The 24,299-nt window shown below is 37.1% G+C and overlaps 1 protein-coding gene across 1 annotated transcript in view; it reads right to left on the bottom strand.

Moving 5' to 3' along the window:
- The window catches only part of mmy (UDP-N-acetylglucosamine pyrophosphorylase mmy), a 95,827-nt gene that overhangs the window by 61,240 nt on the left and 10,288 nt on the right, over nt 1–24,299 (bottom strand). Inside the window, exon 3 of the mRNA XM_090372921.1 lies at nt 10,581–10,785. Coding sequence (XP_090229047.1) covers nt 10,581–10,785 — 205 coding nt within the window. The remainder of the gene's footprint in view (nt 1–10,580; nt 10,786–24,299) is intronic.

The raw sequence follows: 24,299 nt of genomic DNA, 5'->3' as shown, positions 1-24,299 counted from the left end.
TGATGTAGACCAGTTTTTTTTAGGGACACAAAAGGTAATAATGTTTTATACGTTGTTACTAATGGTATTAAGAATAGATAGATCTGAGGATTTACTTAAGAGATATAACAAATGTTGGGAAAAACCACAATTTAGGACAAAGTGTATGGAAATTTGACCAGATATGATAAGAGGAAGCGCATGATGAGAGCCCTGTCAAGCAATTCGATTCTGGAGAGACTGCACAAGACTCATGAGGTAGATCTTCTCAGCGTGGCCTATGCTTGTTAACAGGAGAAGGGGCGCAAGAAAATTTACTGATGCTATTGAGGGCAGTGTTGAATGGGTTGGAAAACTGCGAATTTGGTGGAGAAGGATACACAGGACTAAAAGTTTAATGGCACCGCAAGCAAAATTAATTCTTGTGCCTCTATTGGATCATGCAGTAGCCTGCAACGAAAGGTGCCAGGGATTACAAGGTCAGCTGAGACAAATATATGGGGTCTGTGTGGTTACTAAGGGCAAAAATAAGTACTTGGGCAAAAGTACAAGTTTTTTCTCTTCCCTGAACTGAAAAGTGCACTTAAAGGGAACTCATTTCCAGTCTATTGAAGATATAACGACCGTAGTATTAAAAGGGCCATTCAGGGAAAAAAAAAAAAAAAAAAAAGTGACAGCAGTATACAGAGGATGACTTACAGAAATGTTTCTGGGCTTGGAAGAAACGTATGGAACAGTGTGTGCAAAGTCCCAAGGCAATTATTTTGAAGGGAATAACTTGTAAGGTGTACGAGATATTTCATTATATTTATTTTATTGCAACAGTATCATTATTTGATAACCACATTGTACATACAGGCGCACATTTGCTTGTACGTTAATGCTAAGAGTACAGCAAATAAATTTGATGAAACTGAAGTACTGGTTAAATCATCAAATGCTGACATTACAGGGAAATATGGTACGCGAGTACAGCAAGAAGAGGATGGGAAAGGAAAGGAAAGTTATGCACCTTATAAAGAAGCATATAGAATCTAAGGCGGTGCACTCAGCTGAGATGAATGGACAGTATAATGTCGAGTTAGTTTTGTGTGACAACTGGGAAAACAAATGAAGACCAGTATGCAAGATGCCAAATAAATTACGAGTGTAATGAGCACCTTAACAGATAAATAGAGCGGGCCAGTAATTCAGAATCTCTTATAATGAGGGTCTTAAACTTTACACATATTGATTAGAACTTGGTCATTCACACACAATCAAGACTTTTGTGATTTATTGTATGCCTTAGAGTCATAAACGCTAAAACAAAGAAATCGTTTATAAAACTGAACTGCTTATAGAAGTAACCATTTGCTCAATCGCTCTTTATTGTAAATTTTCCAAGAGATCTACATTCTTCTAAAAACTCGATACAGTAAGCCGGGGATACTTTGCACCATCATACCATAAATGATAAAACTTCGACAGAGAACACTAATGATGGTTATGGGTTTGAAACTATTCCTGAAAAACATTTTAAAATCATGAAAAATGGTTGCTTTCGAAACTGCGTTTTTGAGAAGATTGTTTGTTTTGGGATTTATTAGGTGCGTCGGAATCTGTGGCCACAGTGCGCCACTTTTTGAGAAGACTGTGGGCCTATTTGAAGGGGTACAGTGAAGAGCAATGGGTTACTGTTCAAAATAATTCAGTTCTACAAATGAAATCCTGGGTGATCTTATTCAGGCATTTAAGAGTCTTAAGGTGGCTAAGTAAACTCAAGAACTAAGACTGTGTGGGTATTAGTACTCTTGTCCACACAAACTAAGGAACACAGATGAAATAAATAACTAATAGAAATTGGATTACAGTCCTGCAAAAAAAAAAAAAGTTTTTAACGCTGACGTCGTGATGTGTTTTTTTTTTAAATCTGGTTAAGGTTAACATTGGTTTAAAAGAAAGAAATATTTATTTCCGTTAGTTTCGATATTTCAAACGGATGTAGTTATTTTTTTTTGTATCACGTAAGCCTACATACCTAAGCAAAAAAAAAAAAAAAAAAAAAAAAACTAAATGCCTTTATAATGTGGCGCCATCTAGTAATGCGAACGACAACTCTATCTTTATCCCATCAGAAATTCATTTCTTTTTATTATACGCCTTTCACAGTCCTACATTCTTCTTAACATTTCGAAATTATATAAGCCAATATAATCCAAAATATTTTCCCAGAAGACCAAATAATCAAATCATGAACTAATCATAGTTATGACATTTAGATTATAATTTAAATTGAGAAAATCGTTCTCTTGAGATAACCATTCCAAAAATTATTAGGAATCTAACAACGTCCAGTAACTCACTCAAAAAGTAAGTTATTGACACACTAAATGAATAAACAAATCAACATTTTAAATGTCACATTTCCGACCGGGGATTAGTAAACTACGACACTGATGCCAAATGTAGAATTAGAAGCAACCTTAATGGCAGGCACCACGAGTCAATCAACGAAAAAGTGCTGCAAAAATTCGTTTCAAAATGAAGCCTTCCACCTTGTGTGTGTGTGTCTCTTTTTGTAAAAAAAAAAAAAAAAAAAAGAACAGCAGGTGGTTTTCTCCACAGATCTCCGATTTCAAAACCTAAACTGTAGCGTCAGAGAGTATCCGGTACATCAACGCCTGATAGGTTGCAATTTTATGGAACACATTAACCAACAAAATAGATTAACTCAATAATTCACTAACTGAAAAAAGGCATACACGTATGTTAATCTGAGCGAGGAAGGAGTCGTGATACCTTACGGTTCATTTGGTATAGATGTTTAACATCACGTGGGGACGTTCGGCAACAGGGTCAGAATTTACAGTTTCGGCCTCTAATCTCCCGATTTATGAATACCAACCATCCCGTACACGTAATGCCATAATGAGAATTGTGTCAATTTTTTTCGTCTTTTTATGCAATAACTGATGCATTAATTATTTATCGAAAACATTGGGCTTTATCTTTATGCATCATATGTACGTAGAAAAACCAAAATGCAGTCAGTATTATGTTATCCAACCATACAAAATGAAATAAATTGTTGATAATCTTTCATTCTGAAATCTAGCAAGTTCTAGTCCCAAGTTACTGGATTTGTGAGTTGGTACGTATTTATTTATTTTAAAATCTATTTTACGAAATTGCTAGATCAAGATTATGATGTACTGTACTTTATTATAAATAGAATTAATAATTAATTAGTATTATTTAATAATTATTAATTACAAATTAAACTAATATAAATAGCATAAAATTTTTCTCAGATTAACAAGAAAAATAAAGGAAATATTGTAGTAGCAACTCGAATTAAAAAAAAGCCTTATTAATTGCTTTGATAAAAAATCCCCCACAGATTTATCCCTCTTATCAGATAAATAAAAAGGTAACAAATATTTGTATTTATAAAACAACTGCAACTACATAAACATCGGTAACTATACTATTTCCTACACTCAAACACCGAAAAGTGATGAAATCTAAACCCACACTGCTCACAGATAAGATTTTAGATTCATAATTGAAATGGAGAAAAGCGAAATTTTAAAAACTGATCTCAAAAAATACGTTTTATATGCACAATAATCTGCACAATTGTCAGAGATCCTAAGTAGTGAACACGCACGTGGTATATCTTATAACTTGGGATTCTATCCATTCTAATCCCCAGGAAATACGTGCGAAGGAAGGTTGTTCCAGAAAACGGCAGTTGAATGAATAAACGAGGAAGATGAAAAGTTGGTTCTGAGTTCGAAGTTGGACAGCAAAATGATGTTGACTGGTTGTGGCACGTATTCGGACTGCTTTGAAAGGGAGAGCAGGAATTATAGAAGCCAATTCAGAAAAACAGTGCCATGGCAATTATCTATAGAAAAGGCATGCAACAGAAACAAAGTCTATGAGACAGAGAGTGCAGAGACTCTGTTAGAGATGAGACATCAATTAGCCTAACTGCCCTCTTTTGAATGGGCAGTTAGGTTTGAATGGGAATCTAGAAGCCTGAGGACAGTTTTGGGAACAGTATTCCATGGTAGGGCGGATTTGCGATTTGTACAGAGTGAACAGCTGTTTGGAAGAAAAATTACGCCGAGAGCGAAAGAGAAAACTAAGTTTATTAAATGCAGAGAAGCAATATTTGTAATGTGCTTTATGCCAAGAGAGATTAGAAGTCAGGGTAATCCCCAAGATCTTTCCTAGAAATCGGAGCATCATCGAAGATAAGCATAGGAGCAGAAGAATCTTCTTTTCGAGATATAAGACAGGACTGAGTTTTAGAAGGATTGAAATTAAGTTATCTTTGCCCCACTGGAAAATTATCTGGAGATCAGCATTTAAGGATTTCGCAGTGGATACTCGAGAAGTTTAAGCTGTTTGAGCAGGTTTCTCAAACTGGAAGGTGGAATGCAATGTGCTATCGTCAGCAAAACTATGGATAGGATTTCCGTTCAATGGAAGAAGGTCATTAATATACAAGAGCAAAAGAGTGGGAGAAAGAACTTAACCGTGGGGAACACCAGTATTAGCGGACAAGTTAGAAGATAGAGCCGTCTACCCTCACCTGCAGTGAGCGGTTAGAGAGAAAACTGGATATACCCTGTTACAAAGAACAGCTGGCAAATCATAGGATGGAAGCTTATTTAGAAGACCTTTATGCCAAACACGACCAAAAGTCTTTGAAATATCAAGAGAAATAGCTTGAGTTTCACCCAACTTTTTCATTGAATTTGTCTATAGGTGGGTAAACACAAGGCAGAATATCACCGGTGGATCGACACTGACGGAATCCATACTGGCGATCGTTGATCAGATGAAAGATTTCCAGGGAGTTTTAAGAGTTGGCGGTTAATTGATTTCTCCGTTACTTTAGAAAGAGGAGAAGTAATCGCAATGTGACGATAATTGGATGGGAGGGATTTTTTACCCTTTTTGGGAACTGGCTGGATATGAGCAAATTTTCAAGCAGAAGAAAAAAAACACCTTTGGAATAAGAAAATGAAAAACGAGTAAGCACAGAGTAAGCACATGAGTGCAGGTTTAGAGAACAAGTGGAGAAATACCATCAGGGCCTGGAGTTTTCTTAGCATTAGATTCATCAAAATCCTTTTGACGGAAGCCCACAGGAGGCATTGAATGGAGTGTACTGGGAATGGTTTGAGGTGATTTACCAAGATCATCAATACATGAGTTGGAAGAAAAATAGGAAGCTAGCGGGTCAGCTTTTATCTTTGGCTGATGTGGCAACAGAATCATCTGGTTTTGTCCGAGGTGGGCCAAATTGCGGCCAATAGCTTTGGCAAGAGACCAGAATGCTCGGCTACCATTAGGGCAAGAAGAAAGTTTTCTATTCTTAGCCTGTTAAAAATCTAGTTTGGACTGATTGATAACTGCTTTACAAAGTATAAATCAGTGGTTTTCAACCGGGGTGCCACGTAATTTGGATTTAAGTTACATAATCTTATTATTTTTTAAATTGATATGTTTATTTCATTATAAAACATGTACAGTATCTTTTTAATATTGTGGTGATCTATAACTTAGTACTTTTATATAAAGAATAAAATTATATACTATAATTTGTATTACGAAATGTAATTTTTATAATTATATTATTGTAATAACTATCATATAACACACACATTTATATATATATATATATATATATATATATATATATAAAATATTACACAGACAGACAGAGAGAAAGAGATCTAACAGGCAAAAAATGTATTAGATTGAGTAGGGGTACCGCAAAATAAAATAAATTACTTAGGGGTGCCGTTATTAAAAAAAAAAAAAGGTTGAAAACCACTGGTATTAATAATTTTTATTATTATGCAATGCCGCTAATAAAAACATAGCACTGGAAATATTTTATAATAAAAATTCATAAATATTTTACGACTTCAGAGAATATAGGCTTAGTGATTCGTATTAAAAATATTACATTGAAAGGGGTTCGCGAGTCAAAAAAGGTCGGGAACCGCTGGTCTAAATGAAGGTGCTCTTTATCATCAGAAAACCAACAGATTTTATTTATAATGTCAGGTTCTCGCTCTAAGAATGCACTGGTTTTCGTGGCAAACTGAACAAGTTCTTATTTTTATTCTCAATTGGTCTTGGTGGCTGGCTGAGCTGGAATTTAAGGATATGCAGAAGTCACTCCAATAAATCTTCCTTAGAAGGCTGTACGATATTCTCATCAGTTGTGAAAGTTTACGCAAATTCTTGCTTGGCCTTAGCAGCAGATTTCTAGGGGCCTCATCTGTCCTCAGTGACGGTCGGCTTAGATAGCGTTTCCTTTTGTCTAAAAGACTGATCCACTGACCTAAACACTGTTTAATTTGTTGGTCCACCGCGCAAGCCGAAGTGTTGTCGTGTCGTCTTTGAGTAGAAACGATTGAATTCCCACTTCAATAATATTCCTTAACATAAACACGTCTTTCTCGTTGCTGTACGCCTCAATTTTCGTCAAGTGAACCGGAGAGAATCTAATTATGCCAATCATTTTACTTGATAATACAAGCAGGGAACAGAAAATGCAGCAATGAGAAGTGCAGTAAAAATATTAGGAAATTTACAAATCGGTTTAATCAGCACAAGAGAAGAGAAAGATTGCACGGGTATTTCACTGGGTACTTATGATAGAAAAAACAAATGATTGAAATACATTTTGATTGTACGTTTTCGAAAGATTTAAAGCGATAAATGTGTCAATATTAATTACTTCAATGTTGATGAAGTAATTCTCCAGCAAAAGTTTCGAAAGACAGACCGGAATTTTGAAATTAAGATATCTGCGTGGGGATGTGTTAAGCTTAGGGTGAAACTGTAATTTATGCTAAAAATTTTCTAATTTGTTTTGTTAAATAGTTGAGATGGAGAAACCAGATGATGTCACAACAGCCAGGGATGGGAAAGACTAGTTGTTTGTAGAGGCCAAGAGATGGAGCCTCAAAAGAAAATGCATTGCATTTGCGCTTGATTAGACCAAGGACTTTAAAAGCACACGAGACTAAAGGGAATCAAAGATCAAATGTAAGACATGTACCGAAGTCAACAACGTGGGTAATGACCTTATTATCGATGAACTAATCAGAAATTGAAAGATTCTGCTTAGTGCTGAATTGGTAGCATTCGCATTCAGGCAAGTTCAAGATCAGTTTTTGCGTGACCAATCAAAATCCGGGAATGTAGTTGAGCACTATTATTTATTATTATTCATCATACAAAATATGGACTGAATCACACATATAAGGTATGAGAACAGAAAAATCCAGTAAATTAAAATTGTAAACTCAAAATTCTTCTTCAAATGAGCTAAACAAGACTTTGGTGTATAAAATTAAAATAACACCAAAAGTGAAGAATGTACGTACCTGGGTAAAATAACCACAACGGGATTTCCACATAAAATTGTATGAATAGGAATAAAAATTCGAATTCCTCTCTAAATGAAATGTTGATACCATTTAAAGATTAAATAACAATTTCAAAAGAATAATAAAATCAAAATTATGAATCTTAATATAAGGTGAAATTAAAATCAGGAAATATAAAATACTGAACCAAAAAGCATTTATGCAATGAACACTCCGATTTACAGAATTTGGTGCCACCAACTAAACCTGTACTATTACTTCTCTCGTTATCTTTTCTGGAATTTTCTTCATCCTTTGAAACTGTTTAGATATCCAAGAGTGAGTGACGATGCAGTGCCTCTTCTTTATATTCCTTTCATTTATTTATAAATAAACATACATGTACAATTAAATTCACTATTCGGTTCAGTGAATTGATATCAAGAGAAGGGTCATCATCGCTTATCAAATGCAGTTAAACCACAAAGGACAGGCGAATGTGCTTCTATTGGAACATGCAGCAGCCTGAAAAGAAGGCGGAGATTAAGGCATGATGGGGGTCCTCATAAAACGTACAAATACATGGGCTGTGTTAAAGGTAACTAAGAGCATAGTAAATACACTTGATGAATTTGAAGTATTGATTAAGTCATCAAAAGCAGACATTGCAGAAATATGCAGAATTTGAAATTATGACTAGAAGGTGTACAAAGGGGACATTGCTCTTAGTTAAGAAGCACAAAAAAAAAAAAAAAAAAATCAAAGATTGTGCATCCAGATGACATGAGTGTCCACTGTAATATTGAGTCAGTTTGGTGTAAGCACTGGGAAAACAAAAATGAGGGTAGGAGTGTGTTACAGGCCTAATGATTGTGATAAGTATATTCTGTAGAATGGTCCTGTAAATCAATGTCTAATAATGGGGTACTTTAACTTCCAGATACTGTATTGACTGAGACTTGTGAGTTGGTAATGCACAATAGCAAGACTTTTTCGAATTTATTGGATGACTACACTAGTCTCAGACAGTTCTTAAGTTCTATGCAGTGGGACCTACCGATATCAAATTCTAATTGGGAAGCATTCAAGGATGTTACCGTAGAAGCTACTAGGTTTTTTTTTTTTTTTTTTTTTTAACACCAACTAAGGGATACAATTGCTAAATGGATGTACAGAGTTAAATGGATGTCAGATCAATTGATGAAACTACGTACCTATTTCTGGAGCCTTTTAAAAAAAATGGATTAAGGAGACTGCTAGATGAAATATGGATCGGCCTCCGTAGCCGAGTGGGCAGGAGCGGGAGTGCAGTAGCACACGCTCTTTGAGTAGATCGGGGTTCAAGCCCCTGACTGCTGAATACGGTCGATCTGCCAACCCGCACTGGACCAGCGTGGCAGATTATGGTCCATTTCCCTCAGCATGAATTGTTGAGGAGGCTTCCATCCTGCAGTGGGTTGATAATGGCTGCACTTTACTTTACTTTTACTTTTAGATGAAATATGCGAATAAATTCATATTGTGAATAAGGTGTTGGGCACCTGGACTAAAGGACATCCAAGGTGGTCAATATAACTCATCATACACTGTTTCTCCCTTCCGTGGGGAGAGGGGGCTTTGCCCCCCACTCCTCCCTTCCCTAAATCTCTTCCCTCTGGTGGAGCACGGGCCTGCTCCACTGCAAACGCGGGGCCATCCTCTCTATCGGCCCTTACTTCCTTTTCTTCCCTCCAATCTTCAGCCTCCCCACCCCTTTACTCTTGACTTTTACAGCCCTACTCGTCCAAATTTAACTGCATCAATTTCTTGCCCGACCCGTTTAGGCATATAGAAAATATTTCGGCGTATAGTCCCTCGCAAGCTTCTTCTAAATTATCCTAACAAACTAATGACTAACTGCGAACCTTTTTTTTTTTTTTTTTTTAGGTCCTAGCCACTGAAATCCCAAGAAAGTAGGTGGCAGGACCCGCCAAAGTACTATATATTACAAGTAACACTCGGCCGGCCTCCCTGTGGCACGGTATGGTAACGTCGGGTCCCATTAGGGACACCGCGGCTAACAAGCCAGATGAACAAAGGGCACAACATGCTACATAACCATATGACCCATATACTTTTAAATTCCTAGTTTGTCTGATACAGTGTACATACGCAGAGATGGGAGAAATCCCAGAAGCCGTTAGACCCAAATAAAAAAAAGGTAAAGTGCAGCCATTATCAACCCACTGCAGGATGGAAGCCTCCTCAACAATTCATGCTGAGGGAAATGGACCATAATCTGCCACGCTGGTCCAGTGCGGGTTGCCAGATCGACCGTATTCAGCAGTCAGGGGCTTGAACCCCGGTCTACTCAAAGAGCGTGTGCTACTGCACTCCCGCTCCTGCCCACCCGGCTACGGAGACCCAAATATACCTATTGTAAATAAGTGACAAGTTCATACGTAATACGTTTCAGTCATGAACCTATAAATTATCAGGTGATATAGATGCCTTCAGTAGATATAAACACGCGTTTTCTTTGTGTCATTCTTGTTTGACCAGACATTTCTTTGTCTGGTCAAACAAGAATGACACAGTAACAAAGAAACTGGATTTAAAAAATATATATATATATATATACATTGACAAAAGCTTTTGCTACTGCTGTACAAATTGGAGCGGTATGGCATTAAGGGCAATGCTACTGTTGTCAATAAAGGGATGGTTGAGTGGGAGAAGACAGAAAGTGGTTATCAATGGCACTGGCTCTTCTCTGACTAATTTTATTAGCAAAATCACCTAGGGTTCAGCGCTGGGCTCACTGTTGTTTTCTGTATTTATTAATGATACTGATGAATGTATATCAGGCTTAATGTCTAAGTTCGCAGATGATATGAAGGTGTTGGTAGGGTGGTTAAACACAGTAATCAGGATAGGCTACTGCAACAAGATCTAGACAAATTAGGCAGATGGTCTGAGAAGTGGCAATTGAAGTTTAAGACTGACAAATGTTATTTGGCAATATTAAACTTCAATATGGAATGTAATTCCATATGGATTAAACTCAGAAAGAGCGTATTCATTGTATATTTAGTTATTAGCTCCGTGATATTATTTTATTGAGTAGAGTTTGATATAATATCGCCACTTTTCTCCAGAACTCGTTAGCATCACAGTGAAAAATTAAAAAAAAAGAGTAAAGTTACAGAAATTTTAGTTGAAGATTTTCCAACTCACCATGTAATATGACCTCTCTTCCCCGTCAGTTTGAAGGCCAGCTCTTCCAGACGCAGCAATCGTTCACCTTGCAACTGATAGAGGGTTTTGTGAGACGGAAGACCTACATCGTACATTCCTTTAGGATATGGAACTCCTAGTCTAGTCCCTTGGCCACCGGCTAGTAGAAGGGCTGCTACTCGACCTTCGGAAATTTGGCGTAGGCCTGAAAATAAATATAAATACAATCAAGTAATTTCTAGAATTGCAAAAGACTTTGGGAACTCTTGAACATTTAGACTACGTGTAATCAAGTTGAGATGTGGCTGGGTTTAATACGCAAAATCGCGCAATTTTTGTTATAAGAACGGACCACACAAACATTCCCATAAACCTATTGATGAAGTGTATAAAAGTCATGCTGACACGCATTTTGTTTGTTTCTAAAACATCTCTTTAAAATGAACAAGCTGGATTACCTACTGAGATGTTAGGAGACACTCATTTAGACGTACTAGAGAAATTGGAGTATTGTGGTTGTATATATATGTGTCTAAGGTGGTCCATCTCCACCAGTGTCCTCTGTATTCAAGTAGAATACTCTACGAAAGGGCCAGCAGTGTAAGTGAGTGCAAGTGTGTATGTAGTATGAATATATATATATATATAAAAACAGGCCACTTTGCCACCAGGGAGCAGAAACCACTACCAAGGAGTCTTCTTCGTGGTGCCTGTCCCTGGCACGAGGGGCTAGGCCTGAGTATACTTTCCTGTCAGTGCATTGTGCACAAATCACCGCACCCACCAAATGTAGTGCAATACCGTGGGTGCCAACCCCCTGCTCCCAAGCTGCCTACACTTGGGAGACAAAAAAAAATGATCATCACAGTCTTGTTCTTGTCTAGTAACGTTTCAATAAGAAAAAGCAGAAAGAAACAGCAATTAATGCAATTCTTCCACCAACTTTCGGACAGTCAGTCAGTGAGCTCCCATTTCAATTGTCTAAGGTGACTCAAATTGACTCCTTGAAGATGGATGCCGGACGGCAGGGTCATCCGTCATTTTCAGCATCTACCCTTCATTCTAGAAATCTAACTCACACAACAACCTGCCGAAAAATTTGTTGAAAAACTTTTCAGGATTAGCATTAGTAGAGGCATATGATGCAAGAAAGCAAGCTTATACGGCATCAGCGAAAAAAACCTTCCGATTTCACCCGTCCACTCGCTCCAAAATGTTGACAAGTTCTTTCTCGAATTTATTTAAACTATAAACGTCCACAATTTGCAGAACTTCAGATAGAAGTTTGTTCCGGCAATCAAACACCCTCTGATACAGTGTACATACACTGTATCAGATTGAAAGGCAAACTTTCGCAAATCTATTCTACAGTTGTCTTGCCTCAAATCTACCAGATTTATGCCCCCTCAAGTGCGTAACCTGAGCAGGGGGAAAGATCCCTTCAGCACTGAGCTTGCTAAAACCATTCAAGACCTTATACGCCTCAATCAGATCACCTCCCAGGAGCCTAGTCTCCAGACGCTGCAATTTGCAGAACTTCAGCCCGTCTTCGTAAAGAGTAATCCTTTGTTCCCCTTACCAATCTACTCGTTTCAGAAGCTCTACATTTCGCCAACATCCGGAGCAGTTCTCTACCAAATTCATTAAAATTTAATATTGATTCTTCTGTAAAAATCAACATTAAACACTACTCCAATTAGGGACAGAAATTGGAAAATTTTAAGAAACGGGCGTTACGGTCCATCCCGAGCTCTTATTTCAATAAAAACAGGATCTGCAGTGTAAAACAGAATAAATATTATTCAAAGAGTGCCACCTCACCACTATTGAGAGATGTCGCAATAAATATTATTTTGTTGACACAAAGGAATAATTTGTCCTTATGGTCGTCCATTACGTTTAATCCTACCATGCCACATTAGCAGAGGCTTTTGTCAGCTAGACAGATTCATCCAGCATCTTGAACATCTTCCTTTCATTCTAGAAGGGAAAATGTTGCCTTCCTCAATAAAACTTAATATTTCTGTACAACCATCAAATTCTTCAGAGTCGAATCATTGGGATACAAGCCATGCTATTCGTGAGAAACAGAACTAGAAAAGAATCGTATTTCACTAACAATCGTTTCATTTTTTTTGTAGGCTTTATCGAATGGGGATTAGCTACTACAACCTACGAGTATTCTCAGATAACAACCAGGTTTTGTTTTGTTTGTTTTTGAATCACTGCCGAGACAATTCTGATTATAATCGCAGTATGTTGAGAGCGGCGAATGAGGGCAGAGAATTGTCATAATGCAAGCTTGTTTTCAGGATTAAACACCAGCAAGGAACTCCTTTCACTAATTCCCGAAACAACTGGGTTAGTCTGTGTGGTGGCGCCCGCTTCCATGCGCATAATCTAAAAGTAATCGATAACTTTCACTTAGAATATAAATTAATATGACCTTTCTTCTTTCCAGAAACTTGTCACAAGTAAGAAACTGTCCGGAAATTGAACTTGGACATTTAAAAGGAGGTTTAAACTAAGAAACCCGTTTTCATTATTACTAGCTATATTTAAAAAAATAAAAAAAAGATGCTCCATCCAAAATATTCTTTTTCACAACATTTTATAAGAATTCCTTCAAGATAGGTTCTTGAAATTTTCTCTGAATTTGCAATCAAAAGAGAACTTCGTTGGGAGAGCAAAGCAGCCGATTTCTAAGGCTGCTTTAAAGTTTGGTTCAAGCCTCACAGAAAGGATGCAACTGGCATGCGGATTAACGAATTTATTTTATTTATTTATTTATTTCAGTTCATATGTAATTACACAGTCACCCCGAAACAGTAAAATAGAAAAATCAATTATGCTTGGTTACTTCGGGACATTTCGAAGATGCCACGTCTTGAGTTTTGTAGTTACAGACGAGCTCCATCAAGGGTGTCGTTTTGTGGTGGATGCAGGTTAGTGTTCTAAGACTGCTTCGTATGTTTGTAGAAATGAAAAAGATCTACAAAAATCCAAAGCATAATCTAACGGATATATTCATATTGAGCAGTGAGCAGGAAATGCCTTAGCTTAAGAATAAATTCTTACTATTCGGACCCCTAACATAAGTAGCAGATCATCTCATGGAATCTTGGATTTGATGATTTCCAGACCAGTTTGCCGTTAATCTTCGTAACACTGTTGTGTATTCAGATAATGGATTGAAGAAGCACGTACTTGAAGCAATACCAGAAGTGCGAAAGTAAGGGAAACAAAACTTATCTTTGGCATTGATGCGTAAAAAGATGAGTTTTTCTTCTACTTAAGCACCGTTTGTGTTTGGGCCATTGCTTGCATTCGTCCTGGACTGGAGTTACACTGTATACATATTGTAAATTTGTGTCAGATGGTTTTTTTTTTTTTGTGAGCTCAGTCGTAACGGAAAACACAAACAACTATCCGCCTCTTAGATTCTCCAATAAGATCCATTTACAGATGGATAACAGTAGTTTACGCCACAACTGAGCTCTACCAATACCTTATGAGACTCCAATCCATCTCTGCATCATATTGACATTTCTCTTCTTATCACCCCAATAAATATATTTTTTTATTTATTTGAAGTAAAACCGAGCAGTATATAAGCCAAGAATTTCCATAGTCCACTTTCATTATTCGCTTTTTTTTTTTAAAGTCACAGTATTTTGAGTTTGGCATGGAACCAGCGTGGGTAGAAGATTTACAGAGGAAACTAAAGAAACTGACAATCCATTACTGTCGTTTTTCCAGTCATGCAAGCACACAAATTATGTAGCGTCAGAAGGGCAAGATGGAGTGGATTAGAGAAAGCTGTCCTTGTGGCCCTCGCTTAAGCATCCAGTTTGATAGAACCCCCACCCAAAACCTGTCGAACGAGCGGGAAAAAAAACGCTATGACCCGCTTTTGGTAACCCAGTTCTGGTCGCCACGAGTCTGCAACACAACCCGGAAGGCCAGCTGTCCACGGACATCTCGCTATACAGATGCTTATAACTTTCTTAACAAACAAGCTTTCTGTGCCCACCCCCCACGCAAAGTTTCTTTTACACATTCGATTTCTTTTGTTACTTCTTTTCCGGTTAGTGTTGCTACCTTTAGGCCTAAAGATGCTCGCCGTGCTCAAATGAGGTCTCACCTAAGAGATAAATCAAAGCATTTTCAACTAAAGCATTAATGTTTTAGGTGAAAAATCGTTTTGTGTGCCCTAGTTTTGCTCAGGAAAAAACCTGTACCAAGTAGAGCGTAGTTTCAAAATAAACCAACTTGCTGTAAAAACTGTACACAGCTTACAAGCATTTTACGTATTCATTATGATCCTAAGACGCAAAAATATTTTCCCATATGGCAAGCAGATTGTCAGTGCAAATTAAATCAATAAATAGATAAAATAAAAAACTTTTCTTTTTAAAGTAACAGAACAGGCAGTAAATACATTATCGAACTTAAAAGCTAACACTTCGTGTAAGGTTTCGGTTGGTTTTTGAAAAAGTTATTTGACACAATATTTAAAAAAATATACAATCTTGTGTATAATATCAAGCGTGCATTAATTGGTGCTAAATAGGCTTTCTCATTTTAGGGAAACAAGGTTGAAATATTTGACAAAATTTCGTACATTTATTCTCTATTATGTGGTGAAGAATCTGTAGATGAAAGAACCACTAGGCGGCTGTGATTGCAGTGCATTGATGTGGGACTTAACGTAAAAGTTATAAATTCTATTAAGGGCTTTGGTACCAACAGCAAATTTTAAATATGCTATCTCTTAGATACTGTTCAAGGGTTAGACCTAAATGGATATTAGATGTATAGACGAAACTCGTGGCAGAGAAGAAAAATGGATGAGATGCAAATCAACTATCAGGTGATATAGATGCCTACAGTAGATATAAACTGGTCCTGCACTCATCACAAATGGGATTACTCAAGCTAGTGCAGATTACAAGAAGTCTCTGGCAAAGAAAAGCAGCAATAAATTCTTTACTTATGTAAATACTAGAAAGAAGGGAATGGATTAGTCCGGCACAGTTGATGATCATGTGTTACTGTTAAAATTGAATAGATATTGTGCATCTACGTTCACCATAAAGTGTATTCATGTGGATGCCAGAAGTATATCAAATTCTAACAAGGGGCTGAATAATTTTGAGGAAAGTGGATGAGAAATTACTGAAGTCTCTTGGGGTGGATGGGATATATCTAATTATTTTAAGAGAGACAGCAAAAGAGGTATGCAAAGTTTTAGACAAAATCATGAGAGCATCTTCAGATTCAGGAAGATTCCCATGAACTGGAGATGTGCAAATGCCCATTCACAAAGGGTGACATGAGTAATTGCAGACCTGTTAGCTTGACTTCTGTTCCAGGAGAAAATAATGGAGTCACTGGTTAAAGAAGTAATGTAGGACCACCTAGACAGGAATCTAATTATATTGCAATCTCAACATGGATTTCAAGAAGCGATCTTGTCTGACCAATCTGATTAGATACTTTGATGCAGTAACGAAGGAACTGGAAGTAAAAATTAATTTTGATGTCATATGCTTATATTTCGGAAAAGATTTTGATACATTCCACATGAAAGACTACTATACAAATTGACACAGTGAGATTAGGGGCAAATCATTGTTATGGTAAAGAGTTGGTTATTAATGGGCACTGTTCCTTTTTGAACTAATGTTGTTAGTGGAGTCCTCCAGTACTTAGTGCTGGATCTATTGTTGTTTTTCAATATCTATTAATGATGGCATATCAAGTTAATGTCTAAGTTTTCGGATGATACGAAGATTGGCAGGGTGGTTTATGACAGTAATCAGGGTACGCTACTGTAGCAAGATCTAGAAAAATTAGGCATATGTGCCGAGAAGTAATATTTGAAGTTTAACCTTGGCAGTGCAAGGTATTGAATATGGTTGTAATCCAAGAATAACATACACACTCAGGGTAGTGGAGAAAGAAAGATCTGGGGACAATTGTGCACTCAAGCATGAAGTTCTCTGAGCAGAGCAGACTATAGCTAGGACAGGTCATGGGGTTTTCTCAATGATATACGTGAATTTTGTAATCAGGATAAGGAGGTGATTATCCCATCCTATAAGGCGATGGTTAAGCCACACGTTGAGTACTGCATACAGGTCTGGAGGTCTCATTTTAGGAAGGAAGTGAATCAGCTGAAACCAACCAGAACGGACCAACCAGATTAGTGAGGGGAAGAAAAGGGATACTCTTACGAGAGTTCATCAGTATCACTTGCGAGGTCTGGTTGAGGTATTTAAGACTTTGAATGGATTGAGTAAGCTAAATACTGATGGTATCCTTACTCTTGCTCAGATAACATACATGAGGACGCATAAATTTAAACTGAGGAAGGTGATTGCAGGAGCAGAGAAGTCGAACACAAATTCCCAGATTCTTCCGGGAAGATTGGCTATTAGCTTGAAAAAAAAAAAAAACTATTTTTTTAGCGAATTCTGTTCCTGGTTTGTATCACCTTGCTTATTTCTATTTTAATTATTATTAATATTTTTTTTTTACCAAAGAATCAAATAGGTAGGGGGGATTAATTTTCACTGTTGTATTTGATTATGTACACGCACACAAAAACAATCGTATCGGACAATCACATTAATAACTGACTTATAATATCCATAAAAGTCTACTGCCATGTTAAAACAGTAGCTGAGCCGCTCAACTTGCTGCCAAAAGCGATGCAATTATAAAATTCCGTAATTAAATATCAATTTATTTAATTGCACGTAATACCAAACTTGATTTCTGGTGAAGACTGTTCGAATGATCTAATACTGATGGTGAACAAATGTATTCTAAAACGGGTTGAATAATGTGTAACTTTTCGCGGCACACCTTTGAAATGCTTTCGGGTATTTTTTTAAGCAATACCAATTCAAAACAGTCCCAGCATGCAATTAAACTATTCTAAAATTCATTAGACTTCACGCGTAGCACAAAATTAGAGAACGTGAACGAGTTTTCATGTATGAATACGCACGAGTGGTAATAACACTTCTGACAACTGTGACATCATCGATGAGAATAATTCAATGTCTGTCAAGCATTTATCTTCTGAATATTTCGTAAAATTACTCGCCGTGTGATAGAGATGTTGATGGTTAGTGATAGATGTGTAAAAAGGATTAATATTAGTATTATAATAATAGGTAAATGATGCAAGAAGCAGGCTTTTCTGCATTTGATAAATGAATGTCCCCTCCTTTCCCATCAGAGGAAGGGAGGGGACACTCATGCTCCTCAATGGGGACACATACATCTACACAATAGCTGGTAGTTTCAGTGTCCCACTAACTCTCTGATTGGAGCCAGAACAGCACGATAATTACATGCGCGTGCTCTGACATCTCAGATCGCCACAGGTGAGTGACCAATAGGAGTGAAAAACAAACAAAATCTCCTTTGAAACTTTGACTACGAGTCATTGCACGAGCCTAACCTTCTTCGGTAACATGCACAGAGAGAAAGTAATAGTTATCTACAGATGGCTTGTTCAACGAAGAGTGAAACGATGACCCTGTCGCCAGTTGGCTTATCTCCATCTGAACCACGCAGAGAAACGCGTTACCATTTTGGAAGGTTTCGATTCTTTAAGAGAAGATACTGAAACTGATAACAATGGGGCTATCAGACAATTGCAATAAGGTTGATGAAGGCATCACGTTGTTTATTGAAATTTTATACTAAAACTTGATCAAAATACTTCGTTGGCTCGCCATATTCTTCTTTTAATACTAGTCAGAATATTCATGACTTTTGTCCAAATGTAACGTCTTTGCTTTTCTGACCTTATCTGGTTCAGCTCCATCGCTCAACTGTACTTAAATAGCGTTAATCTGATTTCTCGGCATCCCCAGAATAGCTGGACGTGCTGCTTACTCCTATTTCGTCAACGTCTCCATAGTAACAAAATTTCCGTGGTAACCGTTCGAAGTATCTATCGTTAATTGATTCCATTTTTACTTTTAGCTAACAAATACGACTGGCTGATGTTCCGAACTGCGAATTCAAAAGATTTTAACTTCCTCCCCCATCCCAATTGTAAAATAAACTTCCTCTAACTTAGCAAAGATGATTTTCACATTCTACATTGGTAACTGGGAGAAATCCATCTCAAATTCTCTTAATTATCTCTTCAAGGAAGAATGTGGTCTTTCAGGTGAGTTGTGGTCAAGTTGCCACGTTTACACTTTCGGAAAATAACTCAACCACAACACGTAGCTCATAATCAGTTAATCTCCATGAAATTACTTGGCTCAAGATGTCTTTGAACGTAAGTAGAGCAAATCATCTACATAATAACTAATTCCACCAAGCAAGGCCTAACGATAAACGCTTTTTAGGCTAAATGAAGTGCAGACCCGCTGTGACTGATCCCACTACAACAGGCGTTATGCTTGCATACGTGCTGTGTCAAAAAGCAGTCGAGGATGTAGTTTAGTGTTTAAAGAGAGCAGAGTTTAAAAGTATACTAGCATGAACATTATGGGCAACTCTTGCAGAGTTCCTTTTTTTGTTCAACGCTAAGCGAACGAACTACAGAGTTTACATTAAGCTACTGCTTAATTAAGGACTGCTTTAAATAGGATTTGTAGTTTCAAATACGTCCCGAAAGAGTCCGACTTCCAATTTAAAGTCCTTCTCCACATAAGTTCTTTTTTTCCTTTTTGCCACTTGACTTGGATTCACTTTGTGAGCATCGATAGTTTGCAGCGAATGCTCGTTTCGGTTGTTTCTATACCCGTTATCTTGAAACACTTCCTACTGGCCTCTCCAACTTTAAACAGATTTCCTTTCGGACTATTTTAATTAGCGAGTAGTTCCGGGTCAGTAAGCACAACACGTCCCACAGCTGAAAACGTTATTTTGTATTCAGCCAAGCTGTTTTACATCAAAAAATAATGCGATATTTCGTACAAAGAGTTCTCCTTATTTTTAACGCGCGGATCAATTGCTTCTTGTTGCAATTGATTTAAATTTCGTTTGGAGATTTCCAAAGCGAAATTTGCTGTTTCTAAATCTTACGCGCTTTCCATTTTATAAAGCTAATGAATATAAGGGACATTTATTATAGAAGAATTTGCTAAAATGTATTAAAATTTCTCCATTTCCTCGTCAACTTGTATTTATGGACTGACGAGAGTTTAAATTCATCCTCTTAGTGATGATCACATTTCGCTCCATGCTTCCTGCGATTTAAAAGATTTCTTCCCCAACCACTGCATTAATTTCTCATTCATTTCGTGGGGTTTGGAGGACAAAGCGTCGTGATCAGCATTAATGAGCGGGCGAGTCCTTCAGAAAGCTAGAAATAGAATTTAAGATTATAAAATGCATGCAGCCGTGCCGACCAGTTACAATTGGAAGATCTTTTCACTCCACTCTTCTTTCATCTTTGGAGATCGAAAGAAAAGCAAATATTTCAGTTGAGAAAACACGTTCACTGAAAAATTAAGTTAATTTGCATTAAAAGGGAAGGTTTAAAGGGGATCTGATTATTATACCTACAATGGATTAACTTGCTTATGACTAGAAATCCTGCAATTACAGAACGGCTTCCTCTCCGCTTAGCGAACTAATGGTCGACCAGGCAACTATCGATAATGAGTTACGAGTATTGAATCCTGTAATTGGAAGACTAACTGTGCTCTGTCAATAGAGACTTTCGGCCCGGGGTATGATTTGTAATTTTATCCAAATATTGAAGCGAAGTATTCTCAGGGCTCGTTTTTCAAGCGAATGATCATCACGATCGTTGTGTCGATCGTGATGTTGTCACAGTTGCATAATCCTTCCTAATATCGAAAAGAGAACACTTATAAGCCTGATGTTCTTTTAAAATTCTCAACCGTCTACGACTAGTCAACTACGCACTACAATTTAACGAATGAATTAGTTGCGAATTTAGGCCCTCGCATTTCACCCTTTGCCCAAGAAGATAAAAACACGTTAAAATTTGGAATTGGCTTTTTTTTTTTGCAAGTTTAAGTAGTCTGTTTTCGAATAAAATTAACTAAAGTACCACGGTTTAATAACAATAAATACGGTAAAAAAAAAAAAAAAAAAAAACACACGTATATGTATATAGAGTATTTCGTATTATTTTTTTAGCTACAGCCATGTGCTACTCATAAATTTAAGACACGAGTCAGTTTGTAGAAAGACGACTTCGTTCCTCTCCAGGTACTCAACTCTTAATCGAAAACTCGCGGAACAGATCGATCCATTAGATATTGAGACAGCCTACATCAAAATACTTAACTTCGACCCTGACGAGTCTTTTCCCCCCCCCTTTGTAATGGGCCCCCCAAGAGGATCCTGGCCCACCTGGCAATACCAGGTGGGTCGGAGTCTCTTTTGAGACAGTAGGTGCTTTACATGGACTGGCCCACCTTCCTGTGGTGTGGAAGAGTACCGAGAATCATCTCTCCAGGTGATTGATGTTTCTAGGTAGCCAAGCGGCCAGAACAGAACAACCAAACACACACCAATCACATTTCTGGCCCTTTTATAGTGGTACTATTCTTCACAGAGATACGAGACGGAGTTGAACTGACGTTCTAGGAGCCGCCCTTTACATATACACATGTCCATACACGTGATGAGTCAAGCGTCAATAATGCCGAATTTTACTTGCATATCTGCTTCTAATTTCGTAGGCCTACAGCCATACGGATCCATACTGACGTCTACAATTCCGTCGAAGTTCCTTAACATTGGAAGATTTCTATGGCATCCGCTGCATTTTTTTGTCCAATTGTTTGATTTCAACAGAGGTTATTATCATTGATAAGTTGAAGATTTTTTTTAAATTTTTCTTCGGCATTTATGCGCTTTTCCTAATCTAGATAATACGTAACTGCAATCTATTATTAAAAAATGTTCCTATATTTCTCTGCTTTCATTATAATGAACTTTTAGTGTGCTTACTAAACTTCCGGGCCACACACAATGATAACATCTTCCACTAGAAGGCTAAAAATGAAACATTCCATTCTACAGTACTTTTGAAAGTCATCAGCTGCATTCAGTTAACTTTTTGCAATCTTTCTTACGTATTTTACAGCTACGCACCAACCCATTTACCGAATATTCATCACGCATCGAAGGCGAGATGACAATCCCACTTAATGACTGTTTGGCTTACCCCAATGATTAATTGAACATTATTTTCTTTAAAAAATAATGTTGAGTATCCAAGACCGTGGACCGAAGCATAAGCGATGCTGAAGGCGTGTTATGGTAATTACTTTTTAATCGATTTCATAGGTTAATTGCATTAAAAGATGTAACATTAATGGTTTTTCGTTGCAATAGGCAGTCATCATAGTGGTATCTATGTCTTGTGGGCCTCTTCTGTGTGGTACAATAACCTTCTGATTTAGGAACACCATTCGTCCTCAAAGTAGTTTGTAAGCAAGAGCAAATTTTCCATGGATATAATGGTATAACGAGAGGATTTGTTCCAAAAATATAAAAATGGTTATTCCAAAAATACATGTCAGCTGGGATGAATATACACAGATTCTTATATTACTGAATAATTTAGACAGAAATAAACAATCGCAAAAGTAATGCGATCTGTAGTAAGAAGAAAACGAATATAATAATTTATTGTACTGGGCAGTCCCAGTTAGCTTTCCTGGTATCCACACCACTATTTACAATACTGTACAGATAATTACAGTCCAAAGTTCTACACCTCATGTACCCGCCCTATTATAAGACATTGAAACCCTGCAGTTCATGTAATGTGAATTTCAAGTCCTTGTAAGAAATTGCAGTCAGTTCGTACAATCTGAATGCGATGTCCAGTTTGGGAAAAAGTCTTTTTAATAAATGAAATATAATCCGGAAAACCGAATTCCACACCATGGAAGTATTCTCAATCAGTAAATTGCAGTCAGACCGTGGAAATTTACGAATAGGCGGTTCAAGTTCATTCGCTTTGGCCAACCCACTATGTACTCACACTATGGCACAAGTGAGGCGCTGGAAGCCTAATGACCTCGAGCCACCTATTGTTTTTCTTTTACTATAAGTGTATGCTTACAGTTGCGCAAGCTCAACCCATTTCTAAAAGTCGTTTGCAGTGTGACTAAAACGAACTCTTCGTACATTCCACAGCTGCAATAAAATGATCAAAAATTCTTATTTATCAGCGAAATGACCAGCAGAACTACCAAAACATTAACCACTTTTATAAAACATGCTGTTGGTAATTTGCACCTTCCATCACATGTGCTTGACAGTGTTTCACCAAAATATATACTTCAAATAATGTGCTACATATATATGCACTATATGCTTTACAGTACAAAAAGGTTATTTCATTACTGCCCACTTTTTACTTTCAAGATGGTGATGCTTTATGAAGTCGCATAAAAGTTCATATGGCCATGATTATGGGTTCGTTATACTATAATTATACGAACCTTTTATAAATTTGTGTGTGAACAAACTCTTGAGTGATAAAAATAAACTAAAACTCGTGTATAGTACGATGCATTTATAATTGGTCATCTTCCAGTCACTACGCGGAAAACTCTTAATAGACAATTGAATCTCGTTAAAGTTGCATACCTCTAGCCCCAATAACTAACATAGCATGTTGTAAGAAAACAAAATGCTCCAAAACTCGCCCAGCAAAGGGAGAAAAAAAAGCCTTTGCAGCAAATGACCACCATTGATAGATCCGCCATTAGTAACCCATACGAGAACCGATCATTCAACTCCATCTGGTTGCTAAAATAACTTATAGTAGTTAAAGTACCGTACGTGGGTTGAAGATCGAGAATACAGAAGATTACTTGATGATATTAGATTTGAATTTCTGTATATCGGGAAATACATGTGAAGGGATAAATGAGGAAGAGATCAAATTAATTGTTGAGTTAGACAGTGAATGGACGAATGGTTTTGGACTTGTTTGGAAAAGAGTGTAATTTCAAATGCTAATTCAAAAGCAATATTTGTGATGTGCTTATTGCCAAGAGAGAGTCGCAGTAATCCCTAATAGAGATAGATGATCTTGTCCAGATTTTGAATAGGAGCTTCAAACTCCTCTTTGAGAAGTCATATTTAAAACTACTGAAGTTAACAGAGTTTTCTATATTTAAATCGAAATGAAGTAAATAACTTTTATTAAAGAAGGGGTGATCACTTTGCAAGAAATTGCTCGCAATGACAATGAAATTTAGTTGTACACTTTATGATGTTGTCAAAATACAAAAGTTATTCGTGTTTCAAAAATAAACAACAAAAACATCAAATGGAATGTCCCACTAGATTCTTAAATCTATAGAAGTAGGGACTCGTCCTTGAACGTGAAGTTTCATTGGAAACTTTTGGATCAAATAGACGGCAGAAACTGAAAAACCTTAAATTCCTAGGATTGGTGTGCATGAAGGTGCGTGTGCCCATACTAATAAATCCTTATGGTAAGGAGGACAAATGCTAATCTTGTAAATCAAAGTTAAGACAGCTTACACGCAACACCCCATTGCCAGATATTCAGAAAGCACTTAAATATCATTAGCTCTAATCAAGGGATTTGCAGCCCCGACTATCGGTATCTTAACGACCTATTTGTGGTTAAGTATGAAAATCTCCTCGTAATTGTATAGTCCTTGGCGCATTCCGGACTTTAAACTTAGTAAAAAGCTTCGTCTGCTTGTGTTT

This window comes from Mastigoproctus giganteus, chromosome 4 (genome assembly GCF_048544385.1).
Source record: "Mastigoproctus giganteus isolate SK-2022 chromosome 4, ASM4854438v1, whole genome shotgun sequence".
NCBI lineage: Eukaryota > Metazoa > Arthropoda > Arachnida > Uropygi > Thelyphonidae > Mastigoproctus > Mastigoproctus giganteus.
Note: the sequence above shows the minus strand (reverse complement) of the source record. Positions and strands in the feature narration are given on the sequence as shown.